This window comes from Capronia coronata, assembly GCF_000585585.1.
Source record: "Capronia coronata CBS 617.96 chromosome Unknown acBCG-supercont1.2, whole genome shotgun sequence".
NCBI lineage: Eukaryota > Fungi > Ascomycota > Eurotiomycetes > Chaetothyriales > Herpotrichiellaceae > Capronia > Capronia coronata.
The window spans coordinates 3,481,264-3,505,605 of NW_006912894.1; the positions used below are offsets into that span (position 1 = coordinate 3,481,264).

The window sequence follows — 24,342 nt, forward strand, 5'->3', positions numbered from 1 at the left end:
AATGCCATCCAGCCTCCTCAATTAAAAGCCTAGGCGTGGCCAAGGCAAGATGGTCCAGGCTCCCTCACTAAAAGGTGATAGACACCTAGCGCCTAATAATTGATCAGTTACCAGTCCACTAGAGGAGGTAGATAACGGTGTAGGCGCACCTACCAGGTAAAGTCCACCTAGGAATAATAGATATTAGGCAGTAGTAGGCACTTAGGGGCCGTTAGGGAGCTATGGGGGTACTAGCACTCTAGTAGGGAGACCTCTCCCCTCAACCAACCACCGCCTGGCTCTTCCTGTTCTCCCCAAAGTCTTGCCGCTCCATTCCGTTTCTCCCTGCCACCGGCGACAGGCTAGTCACCTTTGTTACGCCAGAAGCAGAGGTGACGGACCTATTTCGTCCTCGTCGATTTCAGTCTAATCGCTTCCTCATCCTCCCCTCCCCTCCCCGGTCGCGGTCTCCATTTCCTTCGATATATTCAATCCCGTCGATCGCGTTGTCCAACGTTGCTCTGCCACTTGAAGAGTTAAGCGGCTTACCTGCGCCGTTCTCTGTACCCTGTTTCTAGGTACTAGTACCACGATCCTATCACGGGCGGCGAACCTCGCAGATTGTCGCATCGTCATCCTCCACTCATTCAAGCTCGCGTCGCAAGACAACTCTCAGCGCTCTCGACAGACAATACCTTGACTCATTTCCGCCCTCGCGAACCATCAACCCACCGAGAGAAAGATGCGATCCTTACCTGAAAAACGAAATCCATTGGTCGCGCCTGGCGCGGCGCCGTCATGTAAGATGCTGATTTCTGGTGATTACAATGCGAGGATGAACTGACGCGCGAGTAGATGAAGAGCTGCTCAACCGAAGGCGGCTCGGTAAGACAAAGTTGACCGTGAAGCCCGGGCAAGTTGGGACGTCGAACGCGACAAAGGCAGAAAATCTGGGACCTTTCGAATATGCACATCTTCGCGCTCCTCTCCCAGATGACCTCACTGGTTCCGAGATTTTTTCAACTCAGCAGAATCAACCTCATCCGGAAACATACTTTCTCATGGTATGATTGCCGTAATGAAGGGAACTTCCAGCACGTCTAACCTTGGTTGCAGAGGAGGAGCAAGGACGGTTTCGTGAGCGCTACCGGCATGTTCAAGATCGCATTCCCTTGGGCGGCTCATGCCGAAGAGAAAGAAGAGCGCGATTATCTCAAAAGTCTCGATGCCACGAGTCAGGACGAAGTTGCAGGCAATGTCTGGGTAGCCCCGGAGTTTGGTACGGTTAACTCATCCACTGATTGAACAGACCACGCTGACCGTACGCGACAGCCCTCGAATTGGCCGCGGATTACGGTCTGACTGAATGGATTCGCGCCCTGCTCGACCCAGCCGAGATCTCGCAAGCACCTTCAAGCTCCAAAAAGCCGATTAGTGCGCCTCCCAGGTTTGATCTCCCAACGGGCCAGACCAAACTGCCACCTCCCACCAAGACACCCCGTTCGAGAGCCACAAGGTCGGCCTCCCCAAGCAAAACAGACACCGCAAGTAAGGCAAAATCGTCGCCGAAAAAGAGACAAACAAAGGCACAGAAGGAAGCCAACATTGCTCATGCCAATGCCGCCAGCGCGACTCTGCAGTCTGCACTGAACGATGCAGCATCCGTCGCACCTACGAAAAGGAAAACTGGCTCGCCCACCAAACTGCCCACCGAATCGGACTCCAACGAAGACATGGTCAAGGTCCAGGTGGATCAAACAGTCGACGTTGGTGAGACTACGGAGACCACCCACTCGAGAGTGACGGTCGACATGCCATCAGCATCGCCTGAGCTCCCTTCACCCGAAGACACGGAGAAGATGTTGGAAACGGCAAGGAAAATGGTGGAGGAAGCCAAGGCCCTGGAGCCCGTTCCGAAAGCCTCTAAGAAGCGGAAGGCCCCCGAACCCGAACCGTCCGATGTCGACGCCGAGATGCCCGTCCAGCCAACGAAGAAGGCGCGGGTGCTGCAGGAGAAGTTGAAGAGGGAGAAAGTGAGGAACAGGGCTTTGATCGGTCTCACGGCGACCTTGACTATCGCGTAAGTTTCAGCGTCCACTTTTCCAAGGGAGAGCTTTGTTGCTAACCGTTCCAGTGCTGCCATTCCTTACTTCTTTTAGACTGTCCCGGAGGGTAGCGAGGAGGTATTGCTTCCTCGTCCCATTTTCGTTGTTTGAGATACTCAATGTTCCCAATTTCCCAACTGGCGTGAAGATCTGGAGACAGGGGAGTAGGGGATGGAACAAGAGGTCATTATTACCATCGCGAAGATGCAATTTGGGTCGATTCTCTCCATTTCCCGGAGTCCATAGAAACTGGCCTTCTGCTCTGCTAACACTGGTTCTCGTTTGTACCCAGGAGGAGGAGCACTCGTCGAAGTAGGCGACGAGAACAAACCATACCATCGCACTCTGAATCCCGGACCGAATGCGTGTGTGCACCAGTGAAATCGCCGACAGTTTAGATCTGCCCTTGCCGCCGTGATAGGCATGTTCACATGAATCCCTGGCTAGACTGGACAACAGAGCCATTCCACCGTCCAGTGATCCTAACATCAAAAGGCTGTGGTGGTTACGGTATGGAATGTTGCTATGCTCATATTGGGATGGCCACGTGACGGCGAGGCCGGCAGCCCGAAACACGCGCCGACGATGGAGAAAGAGAAAAGAAGCGAACACTTATTCATCCACTCATTCACTTTCGTTTGACAGCCGACGAAACATGTCGAGTGACAGGTTCTAATATCCGTCGATTCCTCCCATACGTCGAGTCCCATCTCCGAGCCGCACCCCGTTTTTCGAGTGAACCGACAAGGCGTCTGTGCTGCAACCCGCATCCACGCGCTGTAAGATTTGTTCGAGGGGAATTTAATTTGGCATCTGGCTTGCAGTGTCGCGAGTAACATACGTCCATACATATACCACGATCGAAGCCAGGGGTACACAGTGTGTGGGTTGCCGCCTGGATTGATATCGTCAGCCCCAGCCTCAGCTGCCGCCACCGTTGCCAACAACCAGATCACTTCGCCGTGCCAATAATGGCTGTCCTGGGGCGCCTCTAAGCCTCATCAGCTGGTGATAGAAGCATCTGATTCCTGTTGCCTAGTAGTAGGATCGGTTCTTTCTTCCTCTTTACTTACGTGCGACGCGGACCTCCCTCCTCGACGTGAAGAAAATCACTCCAAGACTCGAAACGCGCTCGACCCTGTCGACCTCCGCGAACCACGAGCTACAAACCACCGTCCCTCCACCTCTTCTCGAACAATGTGTCATGGCGACATCGACCCTCCTCCTCAATAGCAAGGCCATGGCTCCTTCGTTCGACACCTCGACGACCACATCCTACGCCAATGCCGCCGCCCTGGCCTCCTCCTCCTGTCCGTCGTGCGGCTACCATCTCCCGTTCCCCATCGACGCTTCGACCGAAGCCACCGAAGCGCACCGGCGCATCCTCGACCTCGAATCGCAGGTCAAACTGCTCAATTCCAAAGCTGCCGCAGCCGTCGACAAGCTGGCCGACTACGAGGACGAGATCCGTCACTTGAGAGAAGCGTACGGGAGATCTCAACAGCAACAGCAGACACAAGTGCCAGCCACAAGCACCCCGCCGCTCGAGGGTCCAGGTCCGGCCGTCGCGCCCACAGCAGCCGGCCAGCACGCGCCGTCCAGGTTAGCAAGCCTAAGTGCCTTTCTACCTGGGCGCAGGAAAGACTCCAGTTCGGGAAATTTACCAGTGACTCCGGCGACGGGGACATTCCCGCAACCCAACATGCTCTCGCCTCCCAAGACGTCGTTCTCGAGTTTGAAGCTCTCCGCTCCGACTCTCCAGTCCACGCGGTCTGACAACCAGGTCGTCACGATGTCTTCCCTGCAGAATTCGCTGGAAGAGGAGCGCACGTTGCGATTGCGCGCCGAGACCAATCTCTCCGAAACGCAGATGGAACTGGAAGATCTGACGGCCCAGCTGTTCGGCGAAGCCAATGAAATGGTCGCGACCGAGCGCAAGGCCAGGGCGAAATTGGAGGAACGAGTCAAAGTCCTGGAGCAGAGGGACGGGGACAAGAGAAGGAGGCTGGACAGGTTGGAAAAGGCTGTCATGAGGATCGAACGAGTCAGAGCTATGGTTGGAGATTGAGGTGATGATTTTCGTCGGGTCCCTTTCCAACCGACATGACATTTCAACATCCCCAGAATTCTCCCGAGACTAGGGGTCCAGGTCCTACCGTGGGCAAGTCAGACGAGACCTTCGAACCCGTTAGAGATGGAGGCACTTCTCAACTTACACCGCAAAAGTCCACCTTTCGCCGACTGTCCAGCCGGGATCTTAACAGAGGCTGTGACGTGAGTCGGACCATCCGACGAGTCGACACCCGAGGCCGTCCCAAGATCTGGCAAGCAGCCCTCCTAGTATGAATCATGCAGAACACGGCAATCGACGGCCTGCACAGATGAGGACTTGTTAAGTCTTTTCCGCTTGGAGCGGTTTCTGGGAACTCATTGTGGATTATCTGAACTCGAGGGATCAAACCCAGAACAAATGCCATATTTCGAGGCCGGCGGGTGCTGGAGAAACGTAGACGCAGCAGCCACGGACCAAGAAGAATACGGATGCGATGCAAACGCAACTGCAACGGCAGTCCTGGTCCTAGATCGAGAAGGATCTCCAAGCATTACGATACATGTCCCGAGAAACGAAAACCGATTTACAGGACCACGTACTGGTCACCGATATCATCCGCCACGGATATCTGGATTAAAAAAATGCAATGCCATCGACGAGATGCCTCTCCCGAGTGCAGTCCAGACATATGTGGAAAACGAATTGCAAGCAACCCCTGACAGGAGAAAGGGCCGAGCTAGCGACCTTTCATAGTTGTTCGTGAGGTGGACGGACAAGACAAGAGGAAGAATGGAAGGAGACGATATTCGCCTGGCATTGTTTTGTCCTACAGGAACAAGTGTCGATATCAAGCTGAGGGCCACAATTAAGAGGGTCACGGTGGCAGTAGTTCCGAGGTAGATGGTAGATGATCTAGATGATAACAGACTCCGTCGATGTTCTACGATTATCATATTGTCTTTCCAGAATATATAACGTGCAGTGGGTGAAGGGACCAGATGGAGACAAGGGAGATTCTACCATTAAGGAGGATCTATCACAGACATATCTGTGTGAAACTGATTTCCAGTCATTATCTTTCCTGTTCAGAGTTCGGAGTCATATTGTGGGATATACCTTTCTATCTATCGGCTGGCTGGACAGGTCGTTCGGGTCGAATATCTTCATTTTGGTAATGCTTGATGTTCATGACAAAGTACTGAGTATATATATACGTAGTATATCTGTCTATATACGTAAGGTAGTATAATATAATATACCGGATATCTATCATGATCATAATCAAGACTCCACTATATTGAATTTCAATTAGCTAGCTACCTGGATCATGGATGAACAATACATTTAGATGGACTCTAGAATATGAATATAGGCCGAAGAGGTATTATCCTAACACGAGGCTCAAGCATAGTTTGTAGATAGATGAATATCTGATTCTGCTTGTCTTCGTAAGAGTCTACATCCTCTCCGTCTTGATCACCTCACACCACTGTTTCTCTATCCATCTTTCTTCTCACCTCCCGCCATACCCGTTGCATCTCCCGCCTTGAAAACCGATCTTTGACTCTCCCACCGCGCAATAGCCTCTGCATCACAGCTCCTCTCGACCTCCTTCGCCAGCACATCCACCAACAAACTGATTTCAGCATCGACCTTCCCAAACAGGGCCGCGCCATGACCACTGTGGTCACGCAAGTTCCGTGCAATGGCCAACCACTCACGCACGCCGGCGCGAGTAATGAGCGTATCACTTGCCCCGGGGATCGTAGTGGCGATGTGCACGACGCGCAAGATCTTCTTGCGCGCCTGCTTCGAACACACGGGGGCCAGGAAATACGCAAACAGCCGGGCGAAGACGTGCGCGCGGCGGAAGAGGTCCATGTCCGAATCCGTGCGGAGCGAGTTGGCCAGAAGGTCGAGAAGCCGGTCGATTTCCAACGCTTGCGCGTTCTGGCCGCCCACATCCGTGTCGTCGCTGTCAGGCTCGGTCAGGAATGTCAGCGATAGCCAGTAGGGGAGGATGGACGACGTGGGCCAGCTGGGGGCGCGGAGCAGGAATTTGTTGGTTTTGCGGTAGAAGGGGGATGATGGGTCCGCTAGGACAGGGAGAGTCTGGATGGCTAGTTCGGCGATGATTGATGGTGGTGGTCGCGCTGGTTGGAGTGAAGACGAGGCCGAGGAAAGAGTGGTCGAAGGATCGGTGTGGGTGTGGGTTTGAGAGTGGGAGACGGAGAGGGAGATGGAGTGTAGGCGTAGAGTCTCATATACTTCGCCCAGAAGGAGGTAGAGCTGTGTCTTCTCGGGAAACGTCGACTGCTCGACGGCGTGCATGACTGTTTGGAGCGTGTGGAATACTTGGAGCCTGATCTCGGTGTCGGGAGAAATCAGACAGCGTAGAAGGCTGGCCAGACGGCCCGACTTGATCTCGGATTCGAAGTCCGGCTTCGTCCAGCGGTCAAGGCCACTGAGAGAGGTCGGAATTGGTGCGGGTGCAGCGAACGTCTTGTCCATGTCCATGTCCGATTCAGTTTCCTGGTATTGTGTGTTTGTTGCTGCGTGATCAGCCGAGAGGGTTTTGTCGTTCAAACCTAACTCTGCTGCCTCTGGCGTCTCTCCACTGTCGGTAGGGACCAGCGGAGGCAGAGTGACGGTCTTCTTTTGTTGCTTCTCGAAAGCCTTCACGAATGCTGCTTTTGCTTTTTCCATCCCCTCGGCTTGTCGTTCCATCTCCTCTCGCAGATGATTCAGCACACGCCAATTCTGGCCGGCAGCCTCCAGGGCTGAAAAGAGCCTTGCCACCCACCCCACAATGTTCTTTCTGGCACTTTTGTCCTCCTTCTTCAGCACAAACGACCATTGTTCGGCAATGCAACAGGCAATGAGACTCAAGTCCGTCGTGTCCGACAATAACTGTTGCATCTGTTCAAGACGATCCAGGTATTTCACAGGCCGTTGCATCGTGCGTGTGATGCAGTTGTCTAGAAACTGATACATCTCGATCTCCGGCTGCCATTTCTTGCTCGGGGTGAGACTGAAGAGTAGAGCTTGAAAGGCGGCCATGGTAGAACTTAGGATCCCTTTGCCGCACAGAACCGCTTGGACGACGGGTAAAGATTGCTTGGTGACGGCAGTGTCGGGCCACTGAGCACAGTATTGGAGCAGTTGCACAACCAACGAGGTGGGTTCAGAGGATGTTCTATGAAACCATTTGGTGGCCAGTGATGCATCGGCAATCTGCACAAGATGCGTCATCTGCTCCTGAAGCACATCTCTCCTTTCCTGCTCCAGACTGTCAGACTCGAGACTTTGGAGAGTCTTGCTTAAAGTCGGCCCAATGTCGAACTTCGAGGCCACGGTAGTGGAAGGCAAGATCTTGTGGTAGGTCGCCATACATTCCAGGACGGTCGTGCGGACTTGTTCATTATCTTTGTCGAGACTTTGCAGTGCAGTAACCAAATCCTGTAGAGGCGGAATACGCTCAATGAAGAGGTTCATCAGTCTAGTGGCAGCCTGGGCCCACAGTGTGGTGTCGGACGGCGCAGTGTCAAAGATCTTCAAAGCCGAGTCCAGCTTTTCCAAGGCCACCGTCAACACCCTGGTGGCAGAGATCATGATGATATCGTCCTTGGTTTGTAGACATTTTGTCAATGTGCTCCGGTCCAGCGGCTTTGGGAGAATGCTCTCGATGACAATCGAAAGTGGCGGAGGCGTCGACGGAGTTTTGCCAGGCCAGCCACAGTTCGGCGGCACGGGTTGCTTGACGACAGAAAACAGGAATGCGAATTGACCTCGCCATAAGGGGTCGTCTCCAGGGGGCACCACGAGCTTTTGCTTTTTGGAGGTGTAGTCGGCGACTAGCTCTGGAGCAGCGGCGAATATCGAGATGATGAGATTCGCCTGCAGGACGTCGCTCTCGGGTTTTAGAGTCTGGATGAAGATTGCCAACGTGCCATTTTTCACCGGCACCTTTTCCGTAAAGTCGTCGAAATAAAAGGGGGAGTCCAGTCCCAAATCAATCATGCTGTCGTCTTTCTGAAGCGATTCGGGATTCGTACCGGGGGGGTACCAGCCTGTTTGAGGAACCAGAACTCCCTTTGTAGTGGTACATACCTGGAGTAATAGTCGCTGTAAAGCCTCGCGAACGCTTGTCGAATGATCACCTCCGTCTCCAGCGGAGGAAGATTCCACCGGATAGTCATACAGCTTAGCCAACGCAGCCAGAAAGCCCGAGTTGAAACAACGACGCTTGATTTGTTTGGCAAGGCTCTCGTCCGCCAGCACCGACCTCTCCAGGGTATCTAGAGCCTTGGTGATGACATCGGCACTTCCGCTCGGAAGACTGCGAACCGCAGAATATAGAGTTCGGCCATGGGTAATGAGCTCGGTCTTTGACTCGGAGTCCAAGTACTTCAAGCTGGCCAAGAGAAACTCCAGCGCTGCTTTATGTACGCCGGACGTTGGCGTTGGCGTGGGCGTGTCTGTTGATTCAGATGGTAATTGGGAAAGAAGGCCATCAAGTCGTCTGTACAGGTAATCCCGCCGGCCAAAGACATTGCTGGCGAGGGCACCTCCGTCAAAGCTGATGATCTCGGTCAAGAGCTGTAGACAGGGCGTGATGATCTGCTGTTTGGAGCGCGGGAGTGATAAGCCCTTGTCGAAAATCCGCAATTGATCTCGCTTCAACAAGCTGTGACACAGGGAAAGACCAAATTCCCGAAACTCGAGCTGGCTAGATATTGTTCGGAAGAATTGAGTGAGAACAGATGGGACAGCAGACAGGACGGCCTCATCGTTGCTTTGGCTTGCAGAGTACCATATTGACAGGAGATCCGGGAAATCGACCTCCTCATGGGAGGCAGAGGATTGCAGGTCGCAATATTCCTTCAGGACCTTCAACTGCCCAGTCTGGGATGCAATGTTTTGGTCCTCGGAGATTTGGTACAGAAAGTGTTTGAATCGTTCAATCGCTGCTTTTGTTAGCCCAAACGTTTTGTCCTCGCAAAGGAACAAGACCAACATACCTGCTACAACCTGAGGAGATGAGCCTTGTGAGGACTGGAGAAGCCTGTGTATCTGGTCGGCGCTCTTGAAGGATATAGACGTGGCGGAAGTGCTGCCGTCTACCTTCCTCCTCTTCCTCGACCGTTCCTCGTCTACGGCCATGGCTCTATCTGCCTTGACCTCCTTGGAACACAACGGAGATCCAATGATTCACCTCTGTATGATCAGAATAGAAGTATATGAGCCTGTCGTACCTTATGCCCGACAAAATCTCTGCCAAGATTGAAGATTGGCCCTACTTATAATAACTATAAGGAATGACCGAATACAGCTAGTGGCCCCATCCATCACCCCTAAGTCGCCACCCACAATAATTGACATTATAGTTTAAAGTCGCAGAATTTCTGGCGCAATTCAAGCACAGAATCGGTTCTGTAGTGTGTATGTGGTTCTCCAATTCACCGACTTATCAAGTATTTACTAACATGCATCCAGAGTGGTTAGCACACGGGATTCTGATCTCAAGAACTCTTCCCGTGACCCCGGTTCAATCCCGGGCAGGACCTTTTTTGCCATTTATGATTTATTCCCGTACATCAGTTCCTCAGGCTCGGCACATCTTTTTGGCACTTTTCGCACCCTTCTCCTTTGGGAGCATGTTGACCGTTGGTGCAAAATCAGGCGAATTCAAATACACGCGAGGGAGTCAGCATGTAACTTTGCGTTTGGCACTCTTTCCATCCCAGGACGGGACTGCGAATACATCTCAGTAGTAGGACGTAAACCCATATGTATCTTTTGTAAAAAGTCGTGGAATTTGCTTCCTACTATCACGATAAAAGCAGCACTCGTAGGCGAAAAGTACAATGCTATATCGCATTTGGATCGCTCATGGTGGACAGGAAGAACACAGCCTTGCAAGGCATTCAATACTAGATTTCAAAAACGCTGCAACATTTCTCTCGCTATTGCCACGCAACTGTAATCGTCTCTGTCGCTCGCTATCATCATGCTGCGCAGTATTCACATAGAAAGAGGCTCTGTAAAATTGCACAATCAACCATTGGAAAGCCGATGTCGACATCTATCGAGCCGTTCGCATGAGCCGCTGCAACAAAGTCTTCGGGTGAATATATGAAACAGTACTGTTGCCTTCGCGTAGAACTGATTGCAGCAGAAGAAGGTAATTGCAGTCATTCTTCATCTAAAGTTCGCCCCTGTCTGGCCAGTAGCCGCAAGTTTTCGATGTGACATGGTGGCTCTGTCATGTGTATCAGTTTCCCAGAGGATTTGCAGTGACGGGCTCATATAGACCATGCTAATGAAGCATAGAGGCGTCTCACTCTCGGCAAGCTAGCTTTTCGAAGTACCCGAGTCGAGAGGGTCGCCTTCAGATCAGAAGTCCCTTTACCGCCCGTCGAACATTTGCCTGGTTTCGGAAAAATGGTCTAGAAGCTCATCAAATCTAATCCTGACGTTAGTAAAAAAACCCTTGAGCTGGCATCAAGATTTCAACGGAGAACTCACCTCTTCCAAACAAAGCTCTCTTGGTCCAATCCATGGCCAAAAGGATTCTTGTTCTGAGACTGACGCTCTGGGCGAAATAGATACTTCGCCACAGATACACAGCAATCAACCCACCGCTGAAATTCATACCGCCGAAATCAAAGATGGCCGCGTTGCCAATGTACGCCAGACTGCCCAAGTGATGATACTCAAAGGCCTTGTAGACGGCCTCGTCGAGATCCCCAAAGTCGACTTCATTGGCCTGGAACCCTGGAATGGCGGCGGCGATCTTGTTGAATTTCCGTCCGAGATACTGACCTTGCTGGTTGGCCCGTTGTGCCGTCGCCGGGAGGGAGGTGAGTTTGCTGTCAATCTGGACAAGCAGCTCATGAAGCTCGTCAAAGTCCAGCGTTCCGGATTTGTCCTTGTCGTACTCATCGAACAGGCGATCAAGACGTTTCAGATGGCCTGCAGCTTGAGGGAAGCGCTTTCGGACTTTATGGGCAAGACCACGCCAATCCTGGAACGTGATGAGCACCTTGTCCGGGTCTTTGCCTTTCTCGAACGCGATGCCGCGGAGGAAGGTCGTCAGATGGTCGGCGATGTTGTTTTGAACCGTCGCACAGTCTCCAATGGCGTACACGTCTCCCAGAGGAGCTCCGATCAGTCTCAGATGAGTGTCGGTTTCCAGGGCATGACGATTGTTTTGGAAATCTCCCAGTTTCTGAGCGATCTTCTGACTCAACTCCGTCTGCGCAACGCCGGTCGACCAAAGGCAGAAGCCCAGGGACAGTTCCTTGCTCACAGGTTTCCCATCTTCCATCTGTGTGAAGATGATCCTGTCCGGCTTGACTTCTTTGACTCGTGAGTTGGTCAAGACTTCCACGTGGTCTCGCTCGAATCGCTTCTCGGCATACACGGACAAAGCCTCGTCATAGGTGTTAAGGATATGCGATCGGGACTGGATCACATGGACCGAGATCTCGTTCCGCAGGATCTTGGGGAATGACTTGAGGAGATCTTCGTTCAGCATATCATACAGCTCGGCGGCAAACTCGACACCGGTGGGACCACCGCCGCTCACGACGAAGGACAGTAATCTCCGCCGTTCGTCGTCAGAGGTGGTTGGTAAACAAGCCAACTCCAAGTTCTGCAGGATCTTGTTCTTGATCAGACGAGCATCTTCGATGGTCTTGAGGAAGTTGCAGTTCTCCAAGCCTTTGACACCGTGAGGGTTCGTGGTCGATCCTATGCCGATCACCAATTTATCGTAGGGGAGGTAAAAGTGTTGTTCCACTCCGTTCGCATCGGTTTGAGCCACTTCAACCAGTTTGTGAGAGAAGTCGACGTCGATAGCCCTGGCCTTGAGGAAGTGGCCTCGGAGTCGGTTGACTATCCTGCGGACAGGCTCGACCAGAGAACGCAGCTCCAGGGTGCCAACTGTGGCCGAGGGCAGCATGGGCGTGAAAAGAAAGTAGTTCTCCGGAGAGACCACGGTGACATGGTAATCGCCGGGATTGAGCTCTTTAAGCATGGCCACACTGCCCCATCCTGACCCCAATATCACCAATTTAGGCTTGTATTTCTGCTCCAGCATGCCCTCACTGTCCTCATCATCGACCAGGATCTGAGCTATCGGTAGATTCTTGGGGCCTCCTCTTCTGGGTTCCAGGGCGGCCTCGCACACAGGCACGTCGCCTTCTCCCCCGGGGGGTTCCTTGTAGGTGGAGGCATCATAGATGAAGAAGGCGACCACCAGGGTCCCGCAACACACAAAAAAAATGCCCGTCCAAGCAAACAAACGGTAGAAGAAGCGTGTGAGCGGACCACGGTGGTTGGGTAGTTCTTTCGTCGTGAGATAGCGCAAGGTGCCGGGAGCCGTTCGCCGAAAGCTGTGGGATGGAAGCTGAGAAGCCAGATGACGAGGAGCTCGGAAAGCAATATACGGAGATCGTCTCAGGGTCGAGAACGACTTCGTAGACTGGAAAGAGGCTCTAGGAGGTGAATGAAAGGGCCGGCATTGGGAGAGCTGGATGATCCGGATCGGTTGCCGGATATTGCGGGCTAATCGAGGGAGAGCCTCCATGATATGAGGGAACGAAACAGCAGTTCTACCACATGCTGTAACCGGGCAAGAATTTGGCGTACCGGTGGGAGGAGCGTCGCCAAGAGGAGGAGAGAGCGGACAGCAAGGGCGAAAAAAATATAAACAAGAATCAGGGAGAGTAGGTGTAGAGGGACGCAAGATGGATGGCCGAGATGAGGCGAGCTCTGGTGGGTGCTTGCTGCATCGAGATCTGATCTGTTACGACAACCAACGTCATCAGTAGCGCTACATTATTAGGTAGTACTAGTGCGTAGTGTGTACCTTAGTAACTACCTGAGTGGATACGCAATAGAGGTAGTTTACAACAATGTTATCGTTAAACTGCTAAACACTGCTAAAAAGTAAGGGCCGATCGTCGCACGTGACCTACTCTGTATAGTAAGTGCCTGCGCTGCGGTGGGCAGTCGACCTCATTGTCACCACTTCTTGTCCATGGATTTATCTTGAATCCATAGATATCATCATCCTCATCCACTCATGCCCTAATATCTGTGGCGATCCAATCTGCATTGTTGTCGATGTATCGCCATCGTCACCCTCGTCACCCTCGTCACCCTCGTCACCCTCGGCCGCTCACCGCCCGCTCTTTCGACCTTGCGCTACATACTAGTAGACGCCACTAACCGCGGCAGTATCTTCCCTGATCTCTACAACCGACTAACACGTCGAATGAAAGCCGCGAACAACGGTCTCGACTGGCTAGCATAGTAGAGCAGCATCAGCATGTCTCATTGCCTGTCTCGAGTCTGAGAGTTGTCCTGTCTACCACCGGCTGCAGCCACCTGGAAACTATATGGGGTATCATAATTCATGTCAAACAGCATCTGCCGCCTTCTCACCCAGACCTGCGGCGAAAATACCTCTCAGATCCACACGCCTGTGTTCCCCGTCCATATCCGTAGAACGCCTGGAAAAGATGCTTCGCAACTTCAAATCCCAAAGATTTGTAAACATCACCAGCCAGCAGTGCATCAGCCTGTAAAGTCCCCGTCCGGATTGTCGAGAGATGAAATGCTTGACGAACGTCTGCTGGCGTTCTTCTTTGGACGACCACGGGGTTTCTTGGGTGTTCCTCCCAGAGAACCGTTGATACTCTTTCGTTTTGTCCCTCGCGCTCCATTCATGCTCGGTTCGGCGGCCATGCTGTTCACCGCGAATGCTTCTGCTTCCTCCTCGGCAACCTTCACCTCATCGTCCACAGCCACCAGCGTGACAAACTCGCGACAACGTGCGATCATGGCTTCTGTGCTGGTGAGAGATGCAAGAACTGAATTGGAACTGTTCCAGAACTTGTCCCCTGTAATCCCATGCACCTTCACCGGTTCCTTGGCCGACTCCTTGGTTTGTTTATTTTGTTGCATCGCCATTTTGACGTCTCGCGATAGTCCGTATTGCCGCTTCAAGTAGTTTCTTGCCTCCGAGACCAGCGTGATGGCACAAGCTGCCGCGGCCAATCTACGCAGAAGCCCTGGATCAACTGCCGACGCTGCACTTGCCTGGCCATCTTGCACTGTCCCGACCACCTCGCCATTGTCGCCTGGGTCGGCAACAACCGCGGGAATGTGAGTCTCAATCGCCTGCGCTGTTTCACCACCATTCTTGCCGAATGCCAGTTCCAATTGCAAGACGGCATGGAGCAGTTCGTCCATCTTCTTGTAGTCGAAAAACGCCAGATTCTGCGTGACAAACAGCACAAAAAGAACGTGCTCTGGAACGTCTTCGCCGCTCATGGTCAATTTCGAGAATTCCGTGTTGAGTTTCGAGATGAGGTTGCTGAGGAATTTCTTGACATACTTGGATCCGCTCGTGCTGATGATGGAAAACGCGGCAGACAGCTTCGCTTTGAATCCCGGCATAGTCGCGCCCCGAGAATCCTTAAATACCTCATTCTGGTAGCGGAACGCCTCAAACACTGCGTGGATATACTCTCTTTCGCACACCGATTCGTGCTGCTGGTGAAGATGCTCATGCGCGACTCTGGCAACGCTCGAGATCCGAAGATCCGGGTTTGTCTCCAATGCCACAAACGCTGCTGTACTCTGCTTCGGATGGGTCATGCCCTGCCGGTCGATGCTGGCAAGGGTCTGGGCTGCGAGTAACGCCTTCTCTCCCGTTTCCGACGTGACAATCCGGAGCAAGCGATCTACCAGAGGGTTGGTGATGGTCGAAATGGCACTGTCGTCCTCTCGCGCCTTGCTGTCTCCTCCAATGTTCTTCAGCGCCTGGACCTCTACCTGTCCCTCATTCTGATTGGTCTCGCTTTTGCTGGTGACACGCTTTGCATACAGCTCCTCGAAGATCCCAAGCACCACGAGCTGCATTCTCAAGATAGTGTTTTCGTCAAGCGCGGTAAAGGAAGTCCCATCCAAGACTTGGAAAAATGTCTCCCGAACATGCTGTTTGTTGAATTGACCTGGCCATGCCTGACAGATCAAGCCCAGACTTTCTAAAGCCTTCAAGCGTAGCTCGGCGCTAGACCCTTTGAACGTGAAAGGAATGATGCTGTCAGCCATGAATCCTGCAACCGAACCAGTTTTGAAGGTGGGAAATTCGGCTTGGAAATTCTTTCGGTAACTCTCCAGGTCGATATGTTTCGCCACAGTGCCGGCGAGTCGTAGGGATTGTTCCCTCACTTTGTTTTCCCGGACTTGGATTTCCTTCATTTGGTTTGCCTTTACCAGCTTCTCCCTGAGCTGCGGTGCTATCTTGGGCTGTATCACATTCTGCATGATCGACTTTGCGAATGCGACGACTCTTCCAGTATTGTGCAGGACGCCATCGATGCTCCTTAAGCACGACATCACCTCCTCCAATTCTTGCCGCCGAGCCAGGTTTTTGGCCGCTTTCATCAGATCCAGTTGGACTTCTTGTAGCAACGGTTCCTGGGTCCTCGACACATGTGGAAGCACAGAGCGGAATATTGCCACCACTGACTTGAACTTCAGAATATTGTCGGATTTGGACAAATCCTTCAAGTAGCTTTTCAGGCTCGTCAGATCCGACGGTACCACAGTCTGCGGCCAAGCTTCTGCGAATGCCACTAGAGTCGTCAAGTCCGCCGGCCCTGCTTCGGATCCATTGGCAGTGTCCAACAGCTTCTTGACGACCCGCGCGTAGAGCTCTTGCACTTGAATGACTTGTTTTGAATCTTTGAGCTTCCAAACCAGAAAATCTTTGAGCAGAGGAGCTAATGCGGCGGTGTCACTGTTGACGCAGGCGACGATGTGTGTTTTGAAGTCTTCGACAGCAACCTCGGCGTGCGCTGACTCGTTTGCGTTTGCCAACAATGTCAGATTGGGAGCTATCCAGATGTCGGCCAGGGTTTTCCTTGCCAGTTGGGCAACCGTGTCCTCCTGGTCTGCCGTTCTCCGAAGGAATTCGATCGCAATGGTGGCTTTCATGTTCTGCCTGGACTCTTTCAGATAGATGTCCTTCAAATGACCCATGGCTCGCTTTTGGACCCCTGCATTGGCATCCCCAGCGCATTTCAAGAGTCGCTTAAACGCCTTTTCCTCAAGTCCAGGTCGTGGCATGATGAACTTGGCGATCAAAGAGAGTGCCGAGTCCCGAACCAGGGAAGAATCATCTGAGGCACATCTAAATACGTCGTCTGCTATTGTAGGATCCCAATCAAGAAGACTCGAATCGGTCTCCAAGATGGTAACCACGCTCTTCAAGCTGCGGCTTCGGACCTGTGCTTGTTCGCTGGAAAGAGAAGAGGCAAGGGTTTTGGCGATATCCTGGAATCGTCGGCAGAATCGCATATTGAGGACGCTCAGCAAGTACGCTAATTGCGCTCCGTGTTGCGTGAATGCCGGCTGATCCACTGCTGATTGTGCTGAATCTGGATCAGCCAGCTGATCAAGGATGGTCGAGATGGTCGGCGAAAGAAGATCTTCGAGAGCATTGTCCTGATCCCCAGTCTGCGTTCCGCGCAGTGTCCGACCGATCAAAGTAGCATACTGCACAAGGAAGTACGCTTTCGCGGACTTCGTCCGGAGACTCTGCCCAGTCTTGGACATCATGTGTGCATGGACAACCGAGAAAGGACCTCCCGGTGCGATAAGCTCGTCATTTCGAAGGAAGAAGTGAGCCCGATCCTTGACCAGGTTCGACAGGTCTTGACCAATCTGGGAAGATGCTGATTCTCCATCCCGCAGGATGGAGGAGAGTAGATTCCTCGCGGTTGCTCTTATCTCAGAGATTGCTGAGCCCATAACCCCCAATGATTCCAGTGCCATGTTCTTGGTAGAAGCTGCCTTGTCGTTCTTCGCGAGCGCAATCATGCGGAGAGTCAGGACTGTAAGGAGCAATTCCGAGGCTGGCCAGTCGGTTGAGGGCAGTACCACGGTCAAGTCCTCGACAAATAAGTCGAGAATATTGCGATAAGGGGAGTCGCCGGTCTTGGTGACCCTTGAGGCTTTGTCGACCATCCACCCGACAATTTGCTGCGCGCTCTTGAAAGCATCGTCGAATAGGCCATCCGCCGTATTAGCCAACTTGTCCAGGGGACTGTGATCATCTTGATCTGCGAATGTGGTCGAGTCCCCTTCCTGATCCCCTGCTGCATCTTCGTCATCTGAAGGCTGGGGTTCTTCTGATTGGTTCTGACGTGCATGTCGCCTTTTCCTGGCTCTATCGTTCCGTGTTTGCAAGGCTGGCGTTTGCACCAGTTGCATGAACAGAGCGGACACAAGTTGAATACTCTTGCCACTTCCCAGCTTGTATTGCCGTGCACTTCTGCTGTTGGAGGGGAGTTTATCCAGAGAAGTTAAAACCTCGTCCAGGATCGCAGTCCTTTCGCCAGGAAACGCGGCGTACAGTTTTGCAAGCGCTGCCATGGCTTGTTTGCGTACTCGCTCATAAGTCTGAGCGCCCAAAGCGGATCCTTTGTCGGTATGGGCATTTTGGACGAAGATCAGTTTTGAGGCAAGAAACTCGGTCGAATTCACCGTGGAGCCGGCTCCTTTGACCTGAACACAGACTGTCGCAACGAGGTCCAGAAGCTTTCGGCCGAGATCAAGGAGTTTCTTCAAGGAGTCGCTGTGTGCCGCCGCCACCTCAAACATTCCGCTCTGTGGTCCTTCTGGTCTAGCTTCGATAACAGGAATGAGACAATTCTCGAAAATATTGACGAGAACATTTGGCAACCATTGGAGCACCTCGAGATTGATGAGTTCAGTGTGCTGTGAGGCGCCTAGGACAGTATATATCATGGTGCATGCGGCGGCGGCTCCACTTTCTCCTTTGTGAACCTTGCCCAGCCATGTGGTAATGTCTTCAGCAGCTAAGTCGGATGGTACTTTCATATTCACAGTCTGTGCCGCTTCAATAGCGGGTTCACAAAGTCGCTGCAGTCGCTGGATATACTCGATTGGTGCCTCCGCTAGGCGACCAGAATGCAGTACCTTGCTTAGTACCCCTTGCAGTTGTTCTTGAGTCTGTATCGTCAGACGCGGCTCGGCTTCATCGTCTTCATCCGGCATATCGAACATGGTATTGTTGAGCCCAGTGGACGCGGTCGAGGTGTCTGGCGCCAGCCGATCTTGAGCCTCGAAGATCTCCACCAGCCGGTCTTCAAGACTTGTCAACAGTCGATCATCCTTCTCTCTTTTCGAAGCAACGTCCAAAGCAAGCATGCCATTGGGTTCCGATTCAGCCAGTTTACGTCTCTTTGGGAAGTCGGGCATGGCGACGTAATCATTCCGCCGGAAGGACGAAGGAGGTTGTGGGATTTCAACGATGACAGCGGGTTGCGCTGACTTGGGTTTGCTCTTGTTGGAAGTCGCTTGCTTCAACATGGATCGGGTGGAGGTTGACGAAGGATAGGTGTAGTCGATCTTGGCCAACTTTAGAACCATCTTCTGCACGGGGTTCAAGTTTGACTTCAGGGCGGTGTCATTTTGAACGGAGGAGCGTTTGAACTTTCTGTGATTTGTTAGATCTTGATCATTCCCGGATTCCGAGTTGAAGAATACATTTCTGAGAGACGGCGAGGATCCAACAATTCACCAAGACGTTCTCTTGTTTGCTGACTATAGTGTTCACTATGGTACGCACTCTGGCGTTCGGCCGGGGTAGTAAGACGTATATGAGTAGAGCGGCCTACCTGTGGGATGGGGATACGATCTATGAATTGTGTCTTAGCAAGGACTCGTACATGAGTGACCGAACGTACCATGCGATGGGAGGACCGACGTGGTCATCGGAGTGTATTCTAAGGCCTCATCTACAGAGACTTGCCTCCGATTGATTTCATCACGAGGCTGTCGTGGAATAACAACCTCGACTTTTGCGGTCATGGCCATTTTGGCGGAATGAGGTGCGTCCGCGTCCAGAGTACCGCCCAGGTAATTCATTTCTGGGCCTCCCACTCAGATCGCGGGATGCGCGGGAGAAGAGAAGATGCCTCCAAACACGCAGAGTTCCGGCCACATGTTTGCCGGGATTTCGAGCAAAATAGCGAACAATGGGAGTGCAGCGGAGAGAATTGTAGGGGAAAGAGAAAAAGGTACCAGGCTGCGAACCAATATATTGAGAGATGCCATCCATTCCATGTCGAATGGAGGCGGCTGAACTGCGGGATGCCTTTGACGCTAGCCGTTTCGGGCATTTCAGCCAGGGCCCTTTCAACTACTGGTGCAGCGCATGCGTTCGTCGTTTATGACCCAAATTTTTCGAGGATCGTGATTTCTCTGCCAACATCTCAATCAACGCCCTTACGATGGTTGCCATAGGCAGTCTTCTGTTCTGCGACGCCTGCGGGTCGCTTCTCCCTCGCACGGTCCCGGGACAAACCAAAGACGATATGGTCAAATGCGAAGACTGTTTCCAATACACCCAAGACACCTCCTCCAAAGTGATCACGTCCCACTCCAAGCCGAGCGCATTTCCTTCAGCGTTGCGAGCGAAACATTCGGAGGTGCAAAGCATCAACGCAGAAGATCTCCAGGTGGAAGCGGTCATTGCCCGAGATTGTCCGAATTGTCATCGTTCGGAGATGTTCTACCATACGAAGCAATTGCGGAGTGCCGATGAAGGCACTACGGTGTTTTATAGATGCGAATGCGGGTTCAAGGATGTCCAGAATAATTGATACAGCCTATGTGGCCCTGAGTATGCTTGAACGCCATCCAGTGCTCGCTACTTTAACAAAACTCCTCCAACTAGGCGACGACCTCGGTGGGAACGGTGGCGTATTCCATGTCGCCGTTCTTTTCGTATTCCGCCATGTCGAGAGCAACGATAACACTTTCTCGGACGACCTGCTCGGGATCATCGAGGAATTGTCGCAGCATATCCTCCACACCGGGTTCTTCCCCAAGGCTTCCCAGCGCCTCTGCAGCCTCGTGGCGCACCATACTTTCCTCCCTGTGATTTTCCAAGACAGAGCGCAAGGCAGGTATCGAGGCTGGGTGTGACAGTTGGCCGAAAACGAAGGCGACTTCATGTCGGAAAAGCGCTGATGGATCAGCAAAGCCAGAAGCCAGAGCATGGACTGCCGCTTCTGCCGTCGGAAGGTCGGGTGGGGAGGCAAGATCTCGAAGAGCAAACATGGCTCTGTAGCGTTGGAACAGCGGCAATGAGGTATCGAGGAGGGTCCTTTGCAGGTCCGGGATTGAAGGGGTATCTGAGACTAGGGGCATCGGGGGAGCTGGATCGATAGAAGCGAAATCGCTGGGCTTCAGAGTCTCTGCGTGTTTGTTTTTGGAGTGCGCCCACTGAATGCGGTCCACGGCGATGTCACACGTCTCTCTCACGACCACAGGTTCTTGCTCGTCATCTTTCATTTGCTTGAGTAGGTTCAAACTTCCTAAGTCTTCTAAGGCCCCAAGGGCTTCTGCGGCTTCATGCCTACACATTGCATCCTCTGACCTGTCCTCGAGGACAGCCCTCAGGAAAGGCACTGCCTCAAGATTCTTGGTTTGCCCCAAACAGTAGGCCAGCTCATGTTTGAGCAGGGCAGAGGGAGATGCAAAGGCTGCCGCGATTGCCTCTATGGCTGCTGTCGCCTGAGGGCCCGGTGACTGAGATGCGAGATGCTTGAGGGAGAAGAGGGCTCGGAAACGACACGCGAGAGGGACCGATTCGGAGGTCAAATCTTTTCGCAAGACCGCTATCGTCGGGTCGAAATGAGAGGTGTTCGTTTCCGTAGCGGCAGGAGCCATTGTCGGGACTTCTGCCAGGTGAAGTCGTAGCAGAATAAGAATCGAATGAGGATGAACCCAGACGGAAGGGGACAAGATAATCTACTCTGTACGTCAACAAGCGGACTCTCTCAACGCAGGACAGTCTTTTCGTGATCCCCAAATTTTCACGCGGGGTATTTTGGGTGCAGTGACTGCGATGCGGATGGGAAAAAGTCGATGGTTAGATGGTCCCTTATCTTAGCGCTGCTGTTAGTTCAGCCACCTGCCCAAATTAGTGGGAGGCATCCGCTGCAGCCTGGTCACTCACTGAATGGAAACTTTGTTTCTTTCGTCTTCTCCAAGTTTCATTCCCTTCTGTGTTACGACCGACCTTTATCTGTCTCGCATTATTGCACTTTCGTTTCATGTCCGTCCTTTAATTCTTCGCAAACCACACACATTACACATCAGACATTTCAAACTACAGTTTTTACGATCATGGGTTCCGTGGTTATTCCTCATCTAGTCACCGGCTGGCACGTCGACCAAGCAATCCTGTCTGAAGATGAACGACTCGTTGTCATCCGCTTTGGCCGTGACTGGGACCCCGACTGCATGCGCATGGACGAAGTCCTATACAAGATCGCCGACCGAGTCAAAAACTTTGCAGTCATCTACGTCTGCGACATCGACCAAGTCCCCGACTTCAAACAAATGTACGAACTCTACGACCCGGTCACACTGATGTTCTTCTTTCGCAACAAACATATGATGTGTGACTTTGGCACCGGTAACAACAACAAGCTGAATTGGGTACTGGAAGACAAACAAGAGCTCATTGATATTATCGAAACAATCTATAAGGGTGCGAAGAAGGGAAGGGGTTTGGTGGTGTCACCGAAGGACTACTCAACACGATACCGATATTGAGTACGACAAGCCTTCTGCGTCCTGGCAAGACACTCGATCAGTTTATGCTACGCCAGGGTCCATACAGGCTAAGAGTGAGTATATACCTCAGCGACTCACTTTGGCCTAGTATACTCTTGCGCGACTGTGACTGTCATTATTAATAACGACATATTGGGGTGCCCGGCGTTCGGCGAGGCGTCTGGAAATGGTTGGTTGGTCTCTCTTGAGCATTAGCATTCAATGATAAATGCTGACAACATTTGAACTACAAGTCTCCTGCTTTTGACGGCTCTGACTCCGAGTCTCAGTCTATATGTGGTGGTCCACGCCAGGTACTGTCCCCCGAGTCTTCTGCTTTTTTTGACCTCGTGACCTGTTGCCCGCACAGTATATCACTGCCCTGCCTCAAAGAGGCTCACCGGTAGAGGCTCACCGGTAGAGGATCGGTGAGGAAGCTCCTTCCAGTCTCTTCCCTGCGTAGCCGTGATATAGCTTCGTGCCGAATGTCCTGACCGTGGGGTTGTTGTCCAAGGCGATGGTCTCTATGACCCTCCGGTCTCGCCTGGCCTCCCAGGAATCAATCAAGCCGCTGTGATATATCGCCATCACTCTACATGCTCCTCGCCGGAGATGAAAATGATGAAGTTGTGCCATTAGCGCACTACGGCACCTCTGATCTATACCTTCAGTTCTTTCATGCAATCAATGTCTGCCATTTGCTACACTTGTCAAAGCGTACAAGGCATAGGTTAAGATGCCTTAGGCTTTCACGGGACCGAAGAGAAGCGAGACAACATGATGCTCAAATAATACATGATGGTTGTTGTATTTGTTCTTTATATGCGCAATTCTCCCAAATTCTGACCGTTCAAGAATGACCACAGCAAGGCATGCTGTATAGCGGGTGCCGTAACCCTTAATTTGGAATCTATATCCTGGTAACTCCAGGTAGCAAACCCTGAATAGACGATCGGGCCACCTTTACCGCTTCTAGCCAGTGATTTGATCTCCACGGGTTCATGCACGCATGCAGGCAACACCACGCCAGTAATAAATCAAACCCACTACGTACTCACCACTGCCAGGGTCGTCATAAAGTGCATGTTCTAAAAAGCTTCCAGAGTCCACACAACATTCTCTCTCTTGCAGGAGCAGACTCGAAGCCCCATCATGGTTCTGCAGTTGCGTCTAGGTTCGCAGTGCACCGTGCTTGGGACAACTACGACGACCGCGTCCTCTCCTAACCCCGACCTTCGAGACCAACCCTGAGCCGAACAGACACAACCTCCATACCTACACAGACACAGCCCTCCTCTACTCAAACACCTGGGCTACCCTTCAGAACAGGCTTGCGACACACCGACCCGAAGCGAACCGTCCGAGGCCTGTCTGGCTTGTACCGCTGGGCAAGAAACGCAACGTAACGAAACGAAGCCATGCCGTTCACGACGTTGGTCACACTGATCCTCGCACCAGTCCTACTGTTCGCCCTCTGGCACGTCACGGCGAACAGCAGTCCGCCGGTGCCCGCATTCCTGCGCAACAAACGCATCATTCTACTGATTGCGCACCCGGACGATGAATCCATGTTCTTCAATCCGACCCTGCAAGCGCTGACGGACCCACAACTCCAGAACCATGTGAAGATCTTGTGCCTAAGCACGGGAGACAGCGAGGGGCTCGGCCAGACGCGGCGGCTGGAACTGGAAAAGGCCGCAGTCACGCTTGGTCTGCGCCGGAGGGAAGATGTCTTTGTCCTCGACGACGAGCGGTTCAGGGACGGCATGCACGAGGACTGGAAGCCGGAAGAGGTCGTGCGTGTGCTGGCCAGTGCCTTTGCGCCGCATTTGAATGCCACCGCGCCGGCGGAGCGAGAGAAGGAGAAAGACCGGCGTAAGGGGAAGTCAAAACACACCAAATTCTCCTCCTCTTCCTCTGCGACAACAACAGGCACAACTGCAAAAACCTCTCCGCCGCCCGAAGGTCCCCGCGCTTCGATCGACGTCCTGATCACGTTCGACGAGCACGGCATCTCGGGCCATCCGAATCACAAGGCCTTGTACCATGCCGCGACGCTGTTCGTCAAGCAGATCATGAAGGGCCATGCCGGCTGCGCTTGTCCCGTGGCGCTGTATACTCTGCCGTCCATCAACATTGTGCGCAAATACAGTTTCATTCTCGACGCTGTTCCCACGCTACTGGGTGGGATCTATGGCACTATTTTCGGTAACGTGATGGGCACCAGAGGCACGGGCAACAAAGAGGGCGCCGACCGTCTGGTGTTTGTCAATGATCTTCCGCGGTATTGGAAGGCCAGGGCTGCCATGACCGACGGACATAAAAGTCAGATGATCTGGTTTCGCTGGGGCTGGATAGCTCTGGGCAGGTACATGGTAGTCAACGATTTGCGGTCGGAAAAGTGATTGCGACATGAATTCCCCCCAAAAGCAAGTTCGTGATTTATCATAGTTAGAATTGACAGACGCCTGCCAGTGTGCAGAGCAATAATGATCTCTTCGCTCGAGGTTAGAGAAGGGTTCTCTGGAGAAG

General features: G+C 52.6%; 9 protein-coding genes across 9 annotated transcripts; 5 read left to right on the top strand and 4 right to left on the bottom strand.

The window, feature by feature from the left end:
- Nucleotides 1-721: 721 nt before the first annotated feature.
- A1O1_02936 (uncharacterized protein) lies at nucleotides 722-2,138 on the top strand (the record flags this gene model as incomplete). The annotated part of the gene is made up of 5 exons (XM_007723844.1): nucleotides 722-779; nucleotides 835-1,043; nucleotides 1,096-1,258; nucleotides 1,312-2,059; nucleotides 2,114-2,138. The coding sequence occupies 5 exons, from the start codon at nucleotides 722-724 to the stop codon at nucleotides 2,136-2,138; spliced, it is 1,203 nt and encodes a 400-aa protein (XP_007722034.1).
- Nucleotides 2,139-3,288: 1,150 nt separating this feature from the next.
- A1O1_02937 (uncharacterized protein) lies at nucleotides 3,289-4,152 on the top strand (the record flags this gene model as incomplete). Its single annotated transcript, XM_007723845.1, has 1 exon — nucleotides 3,289-4,152. The coding sequence occupies one exon, from the start codon at nucleotides 3,289-3,291 to the stop codon at nucleotides 4,150-4,152; it is 864 nt and encodes a 287-aa protein (XP_007722035.1).
- A 1,482-nt stretch (nucleotides 4,153-5,634) lies between these two features.
- A1O1_02938 (uncharacterized protein) lies at nucleotides 5,635-9,300 on the bottom strand (the record flags this gene model as incomplete). The annotated part of the gene is made up of 2 exons (XM_007723846.1): nucleotides 5,635-9,104; nucleotides 9,159-9,300. 2 exons carry the CDS (start codon nucleotides 9,298-9,300, stop codon nucleotides 5,635-5,637), a joined length of 3,612 nt encoding a protein of 1,203 aa, XP_007722036.1.
- Nucleotides 9,301-10,615: 1,315 nt separating this feature from the next.
- On the bottom strand, nucleotides 10,616-12,730 carry A1O1_02939 (NADH dehydrogenase; the record flags this gene model as incomplete). The annotated part of the gene is made up of 1 exon (XM_007723847.1): nucleotides 10,616-12,730. One exon carries the CDS (start codon nucleotides 12,728-12,730, stop codon nucleotides 10,616-10,618), a length of 2,115 nt encoding a protein of 704 aa, XP_007722037.1.
- A 992-nt stretch (nucleotides 12,731-13,722) lies between these two features.
- Nucleotides 13,723-19,059, bottom strand: A1O1_02940 (uncharacterized protein; the record flags this gene model as incomplete). Its single annotated transcript, XM_007723848.1, has 3 exons — nucleotides 13,723-18,679; nucleotides 18,730-18,880; nucleotides 18,930-19,059. The coding sequence occupies 3 exons, from the start codon at nucleotides 19,057-19,059 to the stop codon at nucleotides 13,723-13,725; spliced, it is 5,238 nt and encodes a 1,745-aa protein (XP_007722038.1).
- A 416-nt stretch (nucleotides 19,060-19,475) lies between these two features.
- A1O1_02941 (DNA-directed RNA polymerase I subunit RPA12) lies at nucleotides 19,476-19,847 on the top strand (the record flags this gene model as incomplete). Its single annotated transcript, XM_007723849.1, has 1 exon — nucleotides 19,476-19,847. One exon carries the CDS (start codon nucleotides 19,476-19,478, stop codon nucleotides 19,845-19,847), a length of 372 nt encoding a protein of 123 aa, XP_007722039.1.
- Nucleotides 19,848-19,917: 70 nt separating this feature from the next.
- A1O1_02942 (deoxyhypusine hydroxylase) lies at nucleotides 19,918-20,919 on the bottom strand (the record flags this gene model as incomplete). The annotated part of the gene is made up of 1 exon (XM_007723850.1): nucleotides 19,918-20,919. The coding sequence occupies one exon, from the start codon at nucleotides 20,917-20,919 to the stop codon at nucleotides 19,918-19,920; it is 1,002 nt and encodes a 333-aa protein (XP_007722040.1).
- Nucleotides 20,920-21,378: 459 nt separating this feature from the next.
- A1O1_02943 (thioredoxin-like protein 4A) lies at nucleotides 21,379-21,810 on the top strand (the record flags this gene model as incomplete). The annotated part of the gene is made up of 1 exon (XM_007723851.1): nucleotides 21,379-21,810. The coding sequence occupies one exon, from the start codon at nucleotides 21,379-21,381 to the stop codon at nucleotides 21,808-21,810; it is 432 nt and encodes a 143-aa protein (XP_007722041.1).
- Nucleotides 21,811-23,228: 1,418 nt separating this feature from the next.
- Nucleotides 23,229-24,215, top strand: A1O1_02944 (uncharacterized protein; the record flags this gene model as incomplete). Its single annotated transcript, XM_007723852.1, has 1 exon — nucleotides 23,229-24,215. The coding sequence occupies one exon, from the start codon at nucleotides 23,229-23,231 to the stop codon at nucleotides 24,213-24,215; it is 987 nt and encodes a 328-aa protein (XP_007722042.1).
- Between the last annotated feature and the right edge of the window lie 127 nt (nucleotides 24,216-24,342).